The 19,559-nt window shown below is 39.0% G+C and overlaps 1 protein-coding gene across 2 annotated transcripts in view; it reads right to left on the bottom strand.

The window, feature by feature from the left end:
- LOC136433319 (uncharacterized) overlaps nt 1–19,559 on the bottom strand; it is a 52,489-nt gene that overhangs the window by 6,000 nt on the left and 26,930 nt on the right. Inside the window, exons 1-9 of one of the 2 annotated variants that reach the window (XM_066425400.1) lie at nt 18,721–19,028; nt 14,592–14,764; nt 14,241–14,300; nt 13,857–13,906; nt 5,599–5,688; nt 3,700–3,880; nt 3,450–3,565; nt 2,838–3,016; nt 2,549–2,655 (exon numbers count right to left, since the gene is read on the bottom strand). In XM_066425400.1, the coding sequence (XP_066281497.1) occupies nt 2,549–2,655; nt 2,838–3,016; nt 3,450–3,565; nt 3,700–3,880; nt 5,599–5,688; nt 13,857–13,906; nt 14,241–14,300; nt 14,592–14,764; nt 18,721–18,824 (1,060 nt within the window). In that variant the 5' untranslated portion in view covers nt 18,825–19,028. Of the gene's footprint in view, nt 1–2,548; nt 2,656–2,837; nt 3,017–3,449; nt 3,566–3,699; nt 3,881–5,598; nt 5,689–13,856; nt 13,907–14,240; nt 14,301–14,591; nt 14,765–18,720; nt 19,029–19,559 lie in introns of those variants that run through there. The other variant, XM_066425401.1, reaches the window with a different exon arrangement.

The raw sequence follows: 19,559 nt of genomic DNA, 5'->3' as shown, positions 1-19,559 counted from the left end.
TGGTACACCTTCTGTACAGTACCCAGCTGGCCTTGGGTCTACCACAAACTATAATGAAAGGTTGCAGGAAAGTGGTACGTGTATTTGGTAACTTTTGGGCGGTACAGCCTTACAATCATAAATTAGTATTAGCACTTTTAATGCTAACATTAAGCAGGTACAATTACAATTATGATATTGATTAATTACAATATTAGACAAAGGGAAAATCACATCCAACCAACCTTTAATGATCTGATGACCCACTTTCCCAGCAAATTGCCCTTCATTGACCTGACCATACATGTAATCTATGACTAGCTTAGCATTGATTTTCACTTACTCTGGCATCGGGAAAGGCCTGTGTGCACAAATATGTACTTTGACCACTCTGAAAGTCCATGACCTGCTGTGCCCTCCCCTATCCTAATTTATTCAGGAGAGTGACTAAGCACTGTAGCAACCTTGACCCATTTAAGTCAATGGAGACTACGTAGCAACATACACGTAGCAACATACACACGACATAGCATTATGAATCATGGGTAATTCCAAACAAAAAACAACATCAACACCTGGATCATATGTTGAGAAAATAGAATTGAAATCAATTTAAAGCCTCTCATTACACCTTTTACATCTTAATTGATCTGCCCACCTCATTGAGTTTGCAAGCACAAGAGGCCAAACCCAGCTATTCAAGTACAGTGAAAGAAAAAGTGCCAGGTACTGTCAGAGCCCTGCCCTTTATACATAAGCATCAGCAAAGTTGGAAAACTATTCACTGTTACCAAATTTATGATCATTCACACAAAAACTATCATGAATCTTTTGAGAGAGAAAAAAAGAAATTCCCTTATCTGTAAACTGTACAATCTGCCGTATCCCCATGTTATTTCCCACCTTGTGTCTACAGCTAAAGTTGTGCTACCTGCACATGCTGCTGCATGCCCTGACAGCTACAGCGGTGACATGAGGACAGATAGAAGAAAGTCAGCTGAGGTGAAGGCCTGCTATATTGTGAGCCTTTAGCCTTGGCCTGAATTTGGGAATGCCTTGTGAAGGGCAATTGTAATCAAACAAATTTTTTTCAAAAGGGCTGAAACGAATTATTGTCCTGTTTTCCTTCAGTTTATTTATCTGGTGATTACTTGGTAACGGCTGCTTTGTAAGCTGCCTGTCACTGACATCATGTGACGCATGACCAAGCCAGGTGAAAACACATCCACACCTATAACCTGACCTACTTTCTAGACCATCTGCTTTACAGCCAATTGATCTGCCTGACATGGATAATGGGACAAGTCAGAGGAAATCTACCAAATATGGGAGATTATCACCAAGTTTTTCTCCAAAGCAGCAACAGATGAATAACTTCCAGCTGGTAATTAATCCCTCTGTGGCTCTAACTCTGTGGGTCAACGGTACCAAGTGGCCTACAGTACCAAGAGTCAGCAGGAATTCACGAGGTCACTCATTGACGTCTCTGGTCAATTACAACATACACGTATTGGACACAATTAACTTTTGATTACTGGATGTGAGAGAGGGACACTGCAGGTTCCACTCAGAGGAAGTAATTTAAAGTATTCAAACACCGGTGTACCTGTCTGGATATGGTCACTGTGCAGTTAAGTCTCACTCACTGCTATGACAGCAAGCAACTTGATCCCCACTGTTGTCTAGGAGCCAGTGGTGGGCCACTTACATGTACTTACAAATGGGAAATGTCAATAGGCCTACATGTGGGTGGTGCTACATACTGGGTTACTGGTCATCTGAGGTGAGGGACCCCCATTCACACAACCTCTTGTTACCCATTATTCAGGTCGCACAGTGCATGACCCCAAGTAACTCCCTCAAATCTAGGTCAAGGTTCTCATGTTCTCATACTGTGGCTTTTGACCAGGATGTGGGAGGTATACTTAGCATACTAACTATCCATGAGAAATGTCTGGTATGTTATACACTGAGTAATGGTGCTTTCAAATGACCATACCAGTTTGCCAGCCTTCCTCCTGGCACTAATTCAATCACCACCCTCGGTTTTCAATCATGTTTAAGAAGAAGGTGGTGGTGATGTTTAGAGGATCTATTTTGACCGCCTGAGTGTCTTAATGAAAAATGGAGATACATTCCGAAGGGTACACTTATTTGTTCGAAATGAGGACAGACATAATCCTCAAGCAACGGTGTGTAACTATGCTTGACGGAATACAACACAAATACAACACTTTCTACACTAGACGTTTACAGCACAATTTCATCACTATTTTCATCTTAAAAAGGTTTGCGAAACTAAGACAACTAAAGTACTAGACACTGTGAAGAAAAGGGAATATGAAAGAGATGTGTGGCAGCCCTTTCTATCAAAAACAAGGATGTAAAATTTAGATGACAGAGTAGATGAAAAAAGTAGAGAGAATTTCAAATAAATTCTATTCACAAGCACATTTTGGGGATTATCAATATTATAAAGTATCTGCTATTGCTTTAATAAAAAGGGAATACCGAAACACATAATGAGCTAAGTAAACAAGTGAAAACCCTGGGCAAGAGTATTACTTACAATGTTGGTGACAGTTGCTGACTTTGTGGGCATCTAAAGGGTTATGGAACTGGTACGCTGTCTTCCCTACCACCTCCTCAGGATCATAGCCAACAAGTGTCATAATCCTGGAAATAAACAAGAGTGACTGTGACGTGGCTGGCCATCGTACATGCGCACATGTATGTGTGTGTCGCAGTTTTACTTGCAAACTGCTTTAAATCCTACTCCCTACACTTGACTGACAGCACTAGTCTAACAAAAACAGAGACTACAACGTTATAGTAAGGACATCTTCCACCTGACTGACCTGGTGTCACAGTAGGTGAATCTCATGTCCAGGCTGTGGCGGCTCATGAACATGTTCCCTTCAATCCTGATCTCCACGATGCCCAGGGGCAGCAGGGGCTTACACAGGCACGTCATTCCCTCCACCTGGTATTTGTTCCCCACCTGTCGCAGCCTCAGCCGCCCTGACCACTGTACAACCTGGCAGGAAGACACCTTAACGTAAGCATGATGGAGCAATACATGACTCGTGGTTTTTAATCTCTTTTGGAACGTCACTAACAACTGGATTTGGGTTTAAATGGACATTTCAGGGGTTCTCACCCAAAATGGGGGGTGAAAAGGAGGGGAAAGTCACTCTTTTTAACCCACTTTTCACTCCTTGGGTCCTGGTAAAGTGGAATAAGGACCTCCAAAACATCCGTTTAACCCCAAATCCAGTTGGTAATGGTAGTGTATGGTAACCACAAAAGGTGTTTTTCCATTTGATCTAAGATCAAATCTATCCATGAGATGACTGTGAACTTCAAGTCACTTGCTTCACAATTGCAACATCCTTTTCCTAGTCAATAAACTTGGAAAGTATTAAGTACTAAATATTGAAGTTTCAGTGGGTTCTTACAGAAAGACTTACCATGTAATCAAAGGACCGAGCTTTGCTTCCAGGCCTTTTCGGCAGACAGGATTTCATCCGCACAATGAATGAGCGATCTTGTGTGATGGACTGGCCTGACTCTTTCAGAGCATCAACTGCAGAGAAAAGGATTTAATAGCCACATATGAACATCACTGCCATTGGTACATAAAAACAAAGATACCCCTTAAATAAATGAATAAAATACCCCTTAAAGACAACCAGATAATCAAGATGTGAGGATACTTACATTCACTCATGCTATCTGTGTCCATATCCACATCCATGGCCAGCAGGTCAGTCTGGGTGAGGTCGGGGACAGGAGCACCGACCGTTGTCTTGTCTTCAGGGTTGTAGACCATCTGTTCCATGATGGTTTTGTGGTCACGGGGATGGAGAAACTGCAGAATGTTCTCCCCTATCATGTGTGCCTGGAAAATCACAAGGTATGGTTTGGAATGTAAGCAATAAAAATCAAAGGTGACTGGGCTCCATGGGCCATGTTTTCAGTGTCAGTGACTAAACTGACTAATGTCAATTGCAGTATTCTAACAAGCCTTTGGGTATACTTACATATTTTGATACCAGCAATTTGAATAACAAACTTTCTTAACAATCAAATCTTCTATGGGGTGAGGGATAACAATACATCTTAGCATCATCTTCTAAAGGTCATTGAACTGTATAATTTCATGGTTTTCTGCATTCTGTTGTATTTAACTAGACACAACACGCAAATCAGATTTTATACCTTTGGGCATAAGAAATCAGCTGGTATACTATAGCAATATTACAAGAGTGAAACAACTAGACGCACAATGAACCATGTCTCATGTGACAAACCTCTTTGGCGTAATATTGCAAACAGCGTTTCCGCCAGAGGGCTGTTCTCTCAACAAAATTGTGGCATACATTTTGCCGAGAAATCGGTAAACAAAATTTGAGGAATCCGCATCAGCCTTTCGTCTCCACTGGAACTGCGGGCGTCGGGATGCCGACCACGAACGGAAATTTACACTCCTTTCTTATTGCTATTGTTGTGCTTGCTACAATTGATATCGGCACCTTTCGCATATGTTGATTTCATTAAAAAAATTTCTGTTAGTAGTTTTGTAGTGGTCTTCATAATGATACAGATAAAAATGTAGCCTTGCAAGTCTCTTAAAAAGGCAACATCCACTGCACACACTTCCAAACAGGGCAGTCTCCCAGTTAAGGTCCAGGGTGCGAAATACCTGGTTGCACGTTGCACAGTGCAACAAGATTTCGGTTGGTGCAAGTTAATTCCAAACCCAGGTAGCGCAGTGTGCAACCTTATATTTTGAGCCAAAGATCTCAATCGGAGCCCTGGAAGCTCACAAAAACACAGTGTCACTCTCATAAAATTCGGTAAATCTTCAATTGAAATAAAGAAATCAACACTTTTTCGTTTTAAACCATCAAAAACCCTTCATAGATCGTGGAATTTGAGCTGAAAAAGACGAAAACACACTGCCCTCGGCTAAACAAGATGTTTTTAGGTCAATGGGAACACAATACTATCTAATTTATATTTTGAAATATTAGTAGTATTATACGCTACATACGAGCTTGATTTTAAGAAATCGGTGAATGTTGCTGGAGCAACCTGAAATTTAGATGTGCAACCTAGCCTTTGCCCTAGGTTGCAACATGGGCAACCTGGCTCAAAAAAGTATTTCGCACCCTGAGGTCTCACATAGATTCAACAGAAGTCAAACGCTTGAATCTTTAATTCAATTTGTATCCAGCTATTTCCATCTTGTCCCCCAGCATTTCTTGTTTATCCTTTAGGTTCCTATATCAACCAACTTCCTCTTACATCTATGTTGCTATGACAGCAGACCTTCACTTCTAATAATACCAGCCGCAGCTTGATTATAATTTAAGTCCACCCCCATATTGATGTCATAACCTTGGAAAGTGAGGAAGCAGATAAAGTCACACAGGGAGTGCTGGAACCTACAGCTCACTGAAAACAGGAAATTAACATCAGCTTCCCACTGCCAGATATTTTATGTTTCATTAGAAACGATTTCACTCTGATTTGATTGATTTTGGAAGGCATCTTTCAACTAAAGTAAATTAACCATTGTTAAACAAATTACGTGGTACTAAAATTTGTCCATACCTGGTTGAGTCCCAGATGGCTTGTGACGTTCTCAGACACGTACATGATGTGACCCTTCCGAGTGATGAAGATCAGGAAGGAGTTCAATGCCTGTGATCAAGCAGATCAAAATAGTTAGTGAGGTAAATCGACATAACTTAGCATCATGATCATGATGATATGTTTATCTGAGTGACGTCTCAACAATCAATGAGTTACAGAAGATAAAGTAACCCTTACTGATAATCACATTGACATTGAACCAGTCTTAATAGGATGAATAATGAAATAACCAAAGCTTTCTGGGGGACCCAGTCTTAATTTTACTGAAGGAAACTTTTGCTAATGCACCATACCAACATACTCTTTTGTTGTGCGGTCTTCCTCTTGGGAAAACTCAATTCTAGCCAATATCTATCAGCAGAGATAAATATCTTGAATGAGATCTCCTTTTTTCAAATGATCTTGTCCTTGAAAAGGTCTATGGACCTTTATGGGATCATCGATAATGAATAATTACACAGGAACAAGACGACACATTGAAAAATGCTTTACCCACTCTTCAATTTCTACATCTTTGCTAGATAAGGTTCTTGCACATAAGGATGTTGTTCTTTACCCTCTGTAGTCAACTGTATATTCTCAAAAACAGACAATCTGAGCCAGCTGTGGGATATGATAACACTTGTGATGCACTGCTGTAATCTTGCGCAATGGCATAAACAGATGCAGGCATGGCTGTGTTAAGATAAGGAGTTACACTACACCTGGGCTACTAGAAATCTACACAACATCACAAGGACATATTTAGGTTAATAAATAAAGGCTCAAACAGCCAACAGGGGATTGGTGGGTTAAATGTTTGTTTAATTCATTGGTTGGTTTGTAGATTAATCAATAATCAATCAATTGTTTGTTTGTTTGTTTGTTTGTTTGTTGGGTATGTGGGTTCATGTATTGGATGGGTGGTTGGGTTGAATTGGGTTTTTGGTTAAATGATTTTAATAGAAGGCATTCTATGATGCCTAAGAGGTTGGTCTTGGCCCAAGAAAGAGGGTATTAAAAGTTGGGACAGATCTGGGTACAGATTCTGACCTAGATGTTATTCTATAGGTTACTAAGGGTCATGTTTGGAATGTTGACCTGATATCATGAATACTTTTAGGGAGCACATCAGACAAATGAGCTACCTTTCACCATAGGCACTGGTCATTAATCACAAGTATAACCATGACATCAAAGTTCCAAACAATTTCGATGGGTTACAAGCAAATGAGTACCAGTGTTGTTGATCACACAGATGATATTGAAGCCTTGCAAACACCAAGATTGATTCTCCTGGGCAGGAAAACTGGCATGCAAATAACTGCAGCCTCCATCCAGAAATAGGCTTCATTACCAAGTACGGCAGTGCCCTACTTATGAAACCAAGTGGAACGATGCTGTCCCTGCAGCAGGGATGATAAAAGATTTGGCGGGAGTGCATCAGTAGAGATAGCAGAAACACGGCCTACTCTCCGGGACATGATCAATGCCAGCGGCTTTGCCACCAGAAGGATGCAATAAATCTTTGACATTCTGTTTTTTTCATAACCTCTGGATCCTCCCCAACAGTTATCATACTGACAAGGGTTTATAATGGTCATGATCACTGCCACCCCCCGAGCTATGTTATAGATTAGGCCACTATAATCATAACTTTTACTGTTGCATTTATTGACTTGAAAGATGACAAAAGAGCAATAAACCATGAAATGAACATACATCTTTGCCATCGGCACTTATACCAAACCTACATGTATTTGTCAAGGAATATCTATCAACATTCTAGAAAAGGTTACAGCACTATAGCAGTAGCCAATTACGCAAAATGATTTTTTTTCTGATGTTTTAAGTTTTTTTATAGGCTACCCATTCAATTTTCTGCAAGTTTTGTAATAATTGTTTTAAAACTGAAGGTACACATACATGTACATGTACATCTGAACAAGAATGAAGACACTGTACAGAGAAGAAAATGTTCCGACTCCAATTAGGCCAGGCAGGGATATCATAAAAAAGGAGGCTAAAATACAAAACATATGAGGAATAAAACCATATAAAATATGTATCAGCCTTGATTGTAACTTTTCAGTACCTTTCATACTGGTTACAAGTTTATTAGGCACCAGGGAGAAGGTCAAATCTGTGGCCAATGTATTATCTTGGTGCGGATCAATGAGCATATGGGTAATACTAGGTCATTGACACCAAAAGATGGAAATGCAGCCACAGGCAGAACTTCCTCTTCTGTGATGTACCCAATTTGTACAGGAACACAGTGGCATAAGAAGTAGCCAATATAGAATCTTGTTCCTGTATATCCTACTTCATCTGTTTCACCATACTCAAACCAGCCAAAGCTACAATGATTTGCATATTAATATACTGCCAAACCAACAGTTTTCTGTCTCGTATCAAGTTAGCAAATTTGCAGACAGTATATTGCTGCAAGCCATGTTTTCAACGTGCAAGGCAAGACAGATGGTGGAAAAAACGTTTTTGCTGAGACAAAACTGTTCAAGGATATTATGTACAGGGACTGTAGTCTGCTTGAAACAAGAGGGCAAAATGGTACTGAACCATAATGTTCTTCCATCCATTTCTAAGTGCCACTTGACTCAGCTGACCAGTGGTGTTCACTATTCCAGCCACTTCCACACCAATTACTATTTCCCTTGCATTTTCCATTAACCCCTTTCATAAGGCCACATCAATTTAATTTCTTGGTTAATAGATTTTTTTAATTTTAGCAAAAAAAATCATGAAAACAGAAGGCTGGGGTGAATTGAAAACTTGCACCTGACCCTGTTCACTCCCTGAAATTGTGTGCATCAAAGGACAAACTTTCCTCCGAGATTCTGTTTTCCTGTTGATTTTCCAATCAAGCATTTTTTTTAAATTCCGGTAACCAAGAAATTAAAATGGTGTGGCCTAAGATACAAAAAATGCATAACTGCTGATAGCCTGTCTTAACCCCAAATAATATAGTCATAGTCAAATACTTAAGGTCTCATTCATGAGTTTTTTCGCCTCATAGGCTTACATGTTATAATACATGTTTTACAAGGGCGCGTTCGTAATGAAGCTACAGAAAATGCACCAATATTATTCATGTTATGTTGAGAACATTTAACCTAGATCATATAAAAAAATTGCCAATAGTTTCACTACATAGAATCTCTTTTTATAGCAATTACAAACTGCACTTAGCTACAACCCCAAAAATGCACTTTCCAGCTGTAAGCGCATGATCGCATCACCTACAATGGCCAGCTGTGTACGTCCGACCTCGCGCACGGCTGCCGAACTTTGCCTGCTAATTTCTTCAGATACAAACAAGCTTTCATCAGTTTGACGCTTGAGATCGGCTGGACTGGCTAAAAGAGAATTTCCCACCGATATAAACACACGTTCATGCAGCCGTTAATTTTTTGGTCACGGATTCTTTTAGGGTACCCACTCGGAGTAATACATGAATGAGACCCTTAACAGTCCAGTATCCTTAACCATTGTTTTCATTCAAAACATGATTTAAAGCCTTAACATCAATATTCTGGACAGCTGTTAGATGGCTGACATGACTAGCTGATCAACCTCTCAATTCCTTTAATGGCCTTCTTGGCCATGTTTATCTGTGGAGCAAGACCTGCAGAACTTTTACCTTGACCCAGGCCCCAGCTCATCAATTTGCTTAGTACTTGCATGAGTTTCCACACAGCCATTGTTTATTTTGACTTAACTCGCTCGTAACTCTGTCTCTACCTTCCCTCACAAATGTCAGGTATTTTAACATTTAGAAATCTGAACTATGAGATCCCAACAGCATAGATATGATATCCTAAGAAGTTAAACAGGGACACACTTCATGGTCGCTGAGCTGTTTACCTGTATACGCAATACTGTCCCACCCACTTTAGGCATGCAGATTTGACTGGCTACTTTTGCAGGTTGCAAGGATAAATGAATTTACCGTTATGCATGGAAGAACCTGAATGTTTTATGTATATTTTCCTTACTGATTTTCAAATGTCTGGAGAATAAGTCAGTAGAATCTGCACTGTTGTAAGATGCATGAGGTAGCTTTGTCAAATGTGCCAGGGTAAATCAACAAGCTGTGGGCCTCACTGGAAATGTAAAGGGCATAACTAAGGACATTATATATAATATCCTTGGCATAACTCACAAAATTCAGGGCAGAACTATAACCTATAAAGCCTTCTATTGATTTCCAACAAACGTCAAATCATTGTTTTCATTTTCTTGCAGATGACATTCCTTTTAAACATCAGTAGGTGAGAGGTTTCCCATGGGTAAAACCATGGACAATTGATGTGCAACCAGAGATGAGTGGGTCAACTTCAATGCTCCCCCTCTTACTGGCAGAAACCTACTTCTTTCAAATTGAAATACAAGGGGAGCCCTCATCAAATATTTTGACAAGGACTTTTTGACAAAGCCATTTCCAATTTTCTATTACAACATCCCCACTTGGAAACAAATGCATCCGGCTACTATTGCATAATGTTAAGCTATTATTGCTGAGTCTACAATAACCTTTCTTGATGCCAAATTACGCCCATCATTATATATTGCATCTACAACAACCTTTATTACCTATTTAATACACGGATAATAAACACAACTTGCTGACATCTCAGAGCTACATGTTTGTAATCCCTTGAATTCTACATCAGTGAAAACTTTCAGATACTATATACCTTAACTTATGCATCACCGCTTACTGGTAGAACCTATGGATAAAACACCAAAAAAGGAGTTGATATTTTCCCCATCCCCATGGACAAATACAAATTGAAGCAGGCCAGGCCCATGAGGCTGACCTTTATTAACAGTCATGCAGCTTTCAACGCTTGTCCTATTTAGGCTAGCCTTGACCTACATGTTGGAACATGGATTCTACAATATTTCCATTAAAACACCACGTTCAAGCTGAATCCCTGCTCATATTGACTTAAAGTCATTTTTCCTTCCCTAATGGCATGATGCATTTTCTATTACTATTCTGCAACTTCAGACTGGCTTTACAGATTTCATCGCATATTAGGAGCACCAGAAATGACTGGCCTGGATGGGATTCTGGTTATTAAGGTATACCTTTTAGTTAGAATTTCAAATTGAAATAATATAATTTCAAATCCCTACCCATATTGAATTGAAGTCATCTTTCCCTCCCTAATTGAATGATGCATTTTCTATTAGTATCCAGCAACACAAGTTCACATGTCAGATTGAAGCTTCACTAACATACATGGGATAAAGGCTTTTTATATTAGGTAGCTAAACCACTATACAAATGGAAAACCAATGATCATCCTAACTACGTACTTGAAACAAGTACATTGTATTTCAAAAGTATAACAGGTCCTGTTGGCATGAATCTGCAGTTTTCTGTACAGATTTCTGTACACACGTAGTAACTTAATGCATGGGAATATGTAATTGCTGCCACCAGATGGTGTTGGTAAAGCAGTGTAGGGTATCCCACCTTGTAAATTAAACATCAGTCTAGTCTTGCCCTCTACAACAACCCGTGTCATTATTGTTGTCACCCACAATGAGAACAATTGGTTGCTGTATGTTGATTCAATTCTTCATCTTATTCCAAATCAAAATAATACAATTCCGTCAGGTATAGTGTGAAATTTATACAAATGACAATCTTTCAGACAATCTTATAAGGAATTTGTTGTTCATAGCCAAGTACAAGCTGAAAATTGGTACAGTATATAAAGACATGGACGTATTTTGGAAAAGTCCATGCCCTTATGACATTTCATTTTTTATAACGATAGATTTCTTAAAGCATAAAAAGTATGTTTCAATACATTTGGGGCTCTTGTGGTAAGATTACCAATCTAAGATGGCTACAAATGTAAAAGCTTTTCTTAATCAATGCTTTGCTGTATCTCAGCCAAATCTCACATTTGACACAAGTACACATTTTAGTTCAATATCCCATGTGCTGGTAAAAACAGGTGGATTGTTATATTTCTTCTTCCACCAAGAAAGTTAATGTTTTCGGGAGCATTTGTGTGTGTGTGTCAACATGGTAACTCGAGACACTGGCTGGATTGTATCAATACTTGGTATGTGGGTCTTGATGATGTTTTGATATCTTGTGTTCTGGACATGCTATGGTCCTGACTTTTGAGTGAAACATACCGGTAGCTCTTGGGGTACTTGAGTAATTAAGTGGTGTAAGTTTGGGCCCCCTAACGGCTTCCTTGGAATTGCAGGGGCCGATTTTGTTTCAGATTTTGACAGAGAATAAGGGGTTGATAGATCATCATGATTTTTGGTATGTAGATAGCTTCAGTGACGATTTACATAATTAGATGATGATCATGCAAATCAGGAGCTAATCTGCATGATAAATGAGAAAAGTTTGTAAATCTTCTGCATTTCATGATAAGACTCTCAAACATGTGACATATGTAACTGAGGAAGAGGAATATTGATAGATATCAATTATGCAAATGAAGACCTAATTTGCATTATTAATTAGAAAATGCTATAATTCCATAGAGGTAAATGATGGAAATTTTATTCTTGTGGCATTTGGAACTTAAGTTAAGGTGAACATTGTTTTACATAAATTATGAAAATCAAGACCTCATTTACATAGTTTATGAGGCAATATTACAATAGCCTTCTTTGCTACATAAGAGATTAAGACTTTAAACAACATTTGTTATTTGGGTAGAGAAGATGATCAACTGATATAATTCATGAAAATGAGAACCTTATTTGCATAATCCTTGAGAAATGCTTTGTACCACATCACTCGAAAAGGTTAACATCGCTTGGCTCAGGTATTAGGTTACTATTTCTGTGAAGGAGGACAAAGGTCATTAAAAAGGCGTTGGAGTACCCTACTGATAGTATTTTTGAAAAGGTCAAAAGGTGTAACTGCAGATTGGTTTGAAAAGGTCATTTTTTAGGAGAGTACCTCAAGTGTGTATTTCTCGGAAGGTACCTTAAAGAGAGACACATGAAGCTGAGAATCTCCTCAAGGGGCACCTCAAGGGGGATACCAGTAGGTTCAGGGTGGCTAGGTTTATATACAATTCATAAATTTTTCATACAAATATTACTTAAAGGATAGAGCTAACTATTGAAAGAATATACAAATCCTGTAGAATTAGTCCAAATCACACTAAGTCTTCAAACACACATTACATAGCCTGACTAAATCACACTGGCAGTGTTGAGGGGCAGTACATGAGAGTGAGTTCCTCAGACAATACATTACACTGCTGCCTTTGATGGGAATGTTCCTGTTACAATCTCCATCTATACTTAAATTAGGCAATCTAACTGTTGTAATTAAATTTCACTTTTCATGAATTGCATTTCTATAATTGTACTGCCAAATGTACTTCAAAGATAATAGCAAGGAGGTTATAGGGAGATATAAATATTTCGCATTTCGTCTAATCAAGGCCGTGCAAGTGTTACAGCAAAATGAGTTATTTCAGACTCAGAGGGCGTACTTATTGCTCCCACTTCTGGTGTGGCATTTTGTTGAGGTCTGCAGTTAAGTGATAATGAGAAAATCAATCCTATTCCGGCCCAGTTGGAGGGAAAATGCTTTGTGACATCCGCTTCTAGCTGAGGCAACCAGAAGTGTTGTGGAGAGGTACATTACAGTCCCAAACACTTATAACACACCGTTAACACAAAGCAGTGTAGGCACCCATGGGTGTTCTTCCTATGTCAGTTCTAGATGATGGGAAATTTAAAGTACTAAAGGTAAAATTAAGGTGGACAGATCCTACAGAAAGGCATGCATAACATAGGTAGAGCTGTTACCAACCACAAGATAACATGTACTCCAGGATGCTCTGAGAGCAATGCTGAAATGAGCACATTCAAGCAAATTTTAAAGTTAAAATACCTCAAAATATTGTTGTGAAGGACTTTTGCAATCTTATTTTTGTTCAAACAAATTCTTGGCAAATATGGTGGTAGTATGGAGGAATTGTCCGTACTCAAACATGATCTACAGGTAATCAACACTGACAGACAACTTTTGGTACAGCAAATAAGGCATCACAGATCATCATATGATGCCTTTAGTTATATTGTCAATAGGTTGTCCTATCCCACACTATATTTCTGTATATTGACCATGAAATTTGCAGCCCTAAACCGGACCGTCCGATGTTTGAGAAACAGGTGGTATGTAGGAAGCTAAGAGTTAAGCTGAGACTCACCTCCAACATGAGGTCACCTTCTTGGATATCGTCCAGCGTGGCAATAGCATCTGTGAGCAACATGGAAGTGTTGATGAACAACTTGTTCCGCATTTAGACATGTTGACAGTAAATCTTCTAATAATATCCACTTCATTCTTTGTCCTACAACAGCTGCATCTTGTTCACACTCTTGGAATCATCAATATGTTCTAAATTAATAACAAAGCTTGTCACAACCATTATCACTTTGTACATGCAGTAATCTTGAAATGATATAAGATATTATAGGAGATTCATATTCAAAGATTCATACGGGTCAAAGCCAGCAATTTTGGACAAAAACTCAGTTTTTTTCCACAATTTCTCTCTTATATAAATGTGAATAACCAAGTAAAATCTTACTCTGATAGGATGGATCATTGTCACGATAACCTCCTAACTCCTCCACAAACTCTTTCTGTCCTGCAGTTACAAAAGAAAAGTAGGAAAAAACTGATTACTCTTGGCCAGTACAGTTCATCAAAGTCACTATAAATACCTGCATAACCATATCAGTGAGGCAAAGCAAATGTGATCCACAATAAAGGTTTGCCAACAGGGATAGAAGTTCCTAAAAATGTATCCATACCAAATGAAAACTTTCACATAGCATTGTATCTGTCTCCTGTCGTTGTTTGTCACATCCCTATCATCTACATGTATTATCTATATGAAGTATATGAAGATATACATTTGTACTATACTGTGGTGTACCTTCTCGGGTATGCTGCTTCATGCGCAGGTAGCTGGTGGCCAGCCTGAGGACGGAGGCCTTGTCCAGGTGCTGGATGGTCTCCTTGTGGAACGGGAGCTGCTGGGCCAGCGCCTGGATCTCCTCCCCCTCCTGGTCACGGCGGGCCTTCGCCGCAAAGCGTGACTTCTCCGCCCTGCAGCAAACAGACAGTTACCACTCAATGTCATGGTAGGACAGCATAAAAGGAGCTACACAAAACAATATTTAGGTCTACACAAGGAACAAGTATCATTACATGAAAAAGGACACAACGTTATCAATAGCAAACCTTTAGTCTAGATCCACAATGTGTATAACTTTCCATATCGGTCCTGCCTATCTTTGTCAGTAACAAAAAGATGATAATTTCTCTATAATAGATAGCAATGACATCACAATATCTAAATGAAAGTCGAATGAAAAAGTTGTCATATAATTAAGTTCATTTCCATTCCAAACATACAACCGGTACCATTTACTTACTTAAGCATTACGACTTTTGTTTTTGTTTGAACAATTATTCAGTAATGAAAACAATTCTATTTGATTATCTTGAGGATGACTTCCTGTTGAGTTTCTCAGACTTCACAGCTCCTAACAGCGATGTACTCTTCACTGATAATGCCTTGTAGCCTGAAGCATTACACGGTACTAAATGTCATGCTGATTATGGCCTGGGAAGAAGGTTTACAGTAAGAGTAACTAAGGGCGGTGGATTCTGCTAATCGATTAGTGTGCCATTCACCAGCCACACACTGTATCACTACCGAGTAGCTTCACAGAATTACAAAACCCACAATGACCCAGAAATGGTTACTGTAATACTTGCCACCGCATGAGAAAGCATGATCGTTTCCACAAATGGATCATAGGGAAGTACACCATGGATTGTTTTCTACTCAAAGCCACACACAGAAATTGGCAAACATGCAACCTGATGGATCAGTGACCTAAATTCCCTAAGATGAAACATACCGAAAATGGCATGTAAATCAAGACAATGAGCCAATACAATCCTAATATGATACGATATTAGGGTCAACCAGATTATAAACAATATTTCATATCCAAATTGGTGCTCTAACATAGCTGCTTTGAAACTATTTTTCTATTGATGATAAAGCACCAGGTAGTTCAGTGTAATATAACCGTGTTGCGTGCCTGGGAAGCTGGTGCGTTACGCCAAATGGTGGTTATATCGGATATACAGATACAGATACACCACCTCCATGTGCTTCACCATCAAAGTGGGCACATTTGAAGTAGTTCAATGATGTATGCCAACCTTATGCTACTCTCACATAGAAAACAAGTCTTCCTTCATGTTTTATATGCAACTTTTTAAAAAAATTTTAAGATCCTTGATTCATGCATCCTGAAGCAGGGGGAAGCATACTGTGGTTGGTATGGCTGTCTACAAATGTACATGTACCTTGGGACAAGTGTGAAGATAAGACCCGGTTCCCTGAGGTTCAGCCCTTACCAGCATGGACCCAGCAGGAGTTCCAGGTAATTACATTATATGCAGCATGGATGCAAGTGCCAAGGGACTCAATGAAAGATATGATAATTCCTGCTCAGGAGGCCTTTAATTTTTTGCTGGCTGAGAATTGTGACAATCAGATACATTTTTTTACCTCCACATCATTTAAAAGGCATTAATACATACTGGACTATGAGCTACTGTACCTTGTACCTTATCCTTTTCCATTACGTAAAACAAACTCTGTAAAAACAGAATCTCACAAAACTTTCATTTTTCTTATTGATTGACAGCCAATAATGTATAATACAAGGCTGGTAGACGCCTCTGTAATGATAAATACATAATCTTTCTTATGCTCTATCCAAAAAAGTGTTTTTTACCTCTATTTTGCTGAGCTTGTCTATGGTGCTGAAACGATATCATTTCAATCAAGGCCAGTTACTGTGTGGGACGCTGGAGGAATCATGTTCACAAAGGCAGAACACCCTTTGATAACCCTGTGATCTTTCTCACAAAGGATGTACATCCTTCAGAATAGATGTTGCTCGATCACAGCAAATCTTTGATCACACCTCACAGACCAATAAACTGGTTTACCTTGTTAACCCATTTAAAGTCCCGCAGTTGATCACACCTTTCTAATTCTATACTTGTACCAAATTACAAACGCTTTGGCAGAATGTTTGCCTATAAAGCACTGAGATCACTGACCTGCTCACAATTCAAGACACACAGCAGTAATTCACAACCATCATCACAGACCAACAGGGTAGTATAAGTGCACAATAAACTCATCAAATTGTAATTATGGGGCTTGAGTTACGGAAAAGTCTGATAACAGGTACACAGTAGGTGAGAATTATACCTGTTTTACAACCATTATAAGCAACATATATAGTCAAGAAAATCAATTACATTAAAACGCCCTACAGCAAAAATGTTATTAATGACAACGGTGGGACAATCTCGTCACAAATAGTACTGGGTATTGCAACGATGCCAATAAGAATTTACAGTAGTAACGATGAGAAGGGGGACATCAGTGACTGACAGAAATATTATTACAAGAAAAGAAGCCAAAACTAAAGGAAATTTGACTCTGGCTACCACTCATGGTATTCTGAATAATACTTTGCATCAATACAAAATCAAAACACATATGACAAGTACATCCAGGTACTCTCCAAGCCGAGGATGGGTTCCGGCAGGTTTTTGACGTGTTTTTAGGTGTTTTTGTCAGGCTTTCTACTTGGTCTTTTTTTTTGGCTAGACAAAAAAAAATGACAAAGTAGAAAGCCCGACAAAAACGCCTAAAAACACGTCAAAAACGTGCTGGAACCCATCTTCTGCTTGGAGAGTACGTCCAGGTACCTTTTCACGTTTGCGGTATATTAGCTAGAATATCATAATCTGTAAGGTTACATGGCCTTTATGGGCTGTTCTTTACAGTTATGTCCTTTACAGCAACGAACTGTTATATCTTACTTTTACTCTGTATTCATTCAGGCAAATATCTCATTTTGAAGCATTTATGAATTTAATCATGGACTTTTCATTAATATTAGTTCTTAATCTTATTTATTAAGAAGTACTTCATGCTGTTCTATTATGTCTGACCAGTTATTAGATGTAAAACAAAACTGTCAAATAATACAAGAAAATTGCCTTTTCTTTTTGTCCCCTCCTCCTTTTTCTACTTCTCTTTTCTTTCCTTCCACTCAGTCTCTCTTAAATAATCAAGATTTAAATGTGTATTTCTTAACACGAGCCTTAAATTCTTCTCATTAAAACATGCTAACCCTCCCTTTTTCAATTGCTTGATTCAACTTGAATGAAAGCTTAACAACCACATTTTGGTTTCAGATGTTTTTTGTTTTGTTTTGTTTTCATACACAGCCACCATTTTCACACAGATTTACACGTACTTGTGTTACAGACTGATTTCTAACCCAAAACAAACTGAAAGAGACATCGCTGTTGACAGACCACATTTATTCTAAGGGAGGCCACTAAATGGCGCTAATGCAATAAGACGAATGTGCACTAATCCTATTTAAAATGGCCCTTAACCTAGAAATACAAATAATGCATGGCCCTCATGGTTGGCAGGATACATGAATCCTAACCTAAGGTATCACTCTACAAATACACAGAATGCCTGCCACAATGTTTATTATCGAAGTATTTTGCCCACATAAGTCTCTGGTCTGATGAATGCAAGAATTCACAACTATCAGTCACTGTCAAAAACAAACAACTTCCATGTCGGAAAGGAAACATCATTACAACCCCTGGATTGTTGTCTTTGTCCTCAAGCGACATGTTTTGGAGAGGTTATAGAAGGCCAATGGCCTAGTTTAAGGGTTCCCACCAAACAATCATCAACAGTGACATCATACCTGTATGTGGTATTGACGTTATTTTACATCACATTTCCATTCATGGAACGAATACAGGTAAACAACAAATGAGAAAAAAAAACATCTGGAAATCATAGTTTAAATCTTTAACCCACATTTCAGACACCTCCAGAACACACAAAAAACCCTCACAATTAATCAATCATTCAAACAATCAGCTGTGTCAGTCCTTAAAAACAAGACATGAACACAGATAACACCCACCTTTTTAAACAACAAGAACACATGTGGTGGGACTGAGGGTACATGGTTGAGGAAGGATCAAGTTGATCATGCTCCTGCAACCACATATGTCCTTGAGACTTCATTGAACACCAGCTCCGGCTCTTGAAGTCTCAGGAAAATACAGCCCAAGTTGTCACACTGCAGGATTGATCTGTCTGGCACAGAGATATATCTCCATATGAGTCCACACAGGGGAACTCTTTACAGCTGCCTGTAAACACCTTTTCACCAGCAGAAACCAGAACGTCCGACTTCCGTCAGGGTGTGTGTCAAACTAGGACATATCTCCGTGCATGCCTGGTGACCTTCAGTAACCTACACCATGGCATCATGGGAACGGGCAGGTGGGAGAGGCTGCATTTCTTTGTAAATCACTTGCACCTGCCTTTCTTGGGTCACAACCTACTTTTCAACAAAGAAATCTTGTTTATAGACAAAAGATAACGATTGGGAAATCCACTGGAACATTGTAATCTGCCATGAACACTGGAGTGAAAATCCCATCGGTGCCCCAGCACAGATATCCGATATGTGACAAACCTCAATTGTCAAGGCCAGAGCACCAGCGACCTGGACAGGATTGCTGACCTATTTAGACCACATCTGCAGGCCCAATAGAATAAATAAAGGAAGGACAAAATAAAGCAGGTTATTTTGGTCCATGGCTAACACAAAAGGAGATATTTACTTACACAGAAGAAGGCAGGCACTGTACCTTTATTTTTAAAAAGTGCTAGCTGCTATGTATATGTAGTGATGTGGACTCAAACATGCAGCTGGATATGTAAACAATTAAATTCTGGAACATTCTGAACTCG

The sequence above is a fragment of the Branchiostoma lanceolatum genome, chromosome 4, assembly GCF_035083965.1.
Source record: "Branchiostoma lanceolatum isolate klBraLanc5 chromosome 4, klBraLanc5.hap2, whole genome shotgun sequence".
NCBI classification, from domain to species: Eukaryota; Metazoa; Chordata; class Leptocardii; order Amphioxiformes; family Branchiostomatidae; genus Branchiostoma; species Branchiostoma lanceolatum.
The sequence above is the reverse complement of the archived record's forward strand: the minus strand, read 5'-3'. Positions and strand labels throughout refer to the sequence as shown.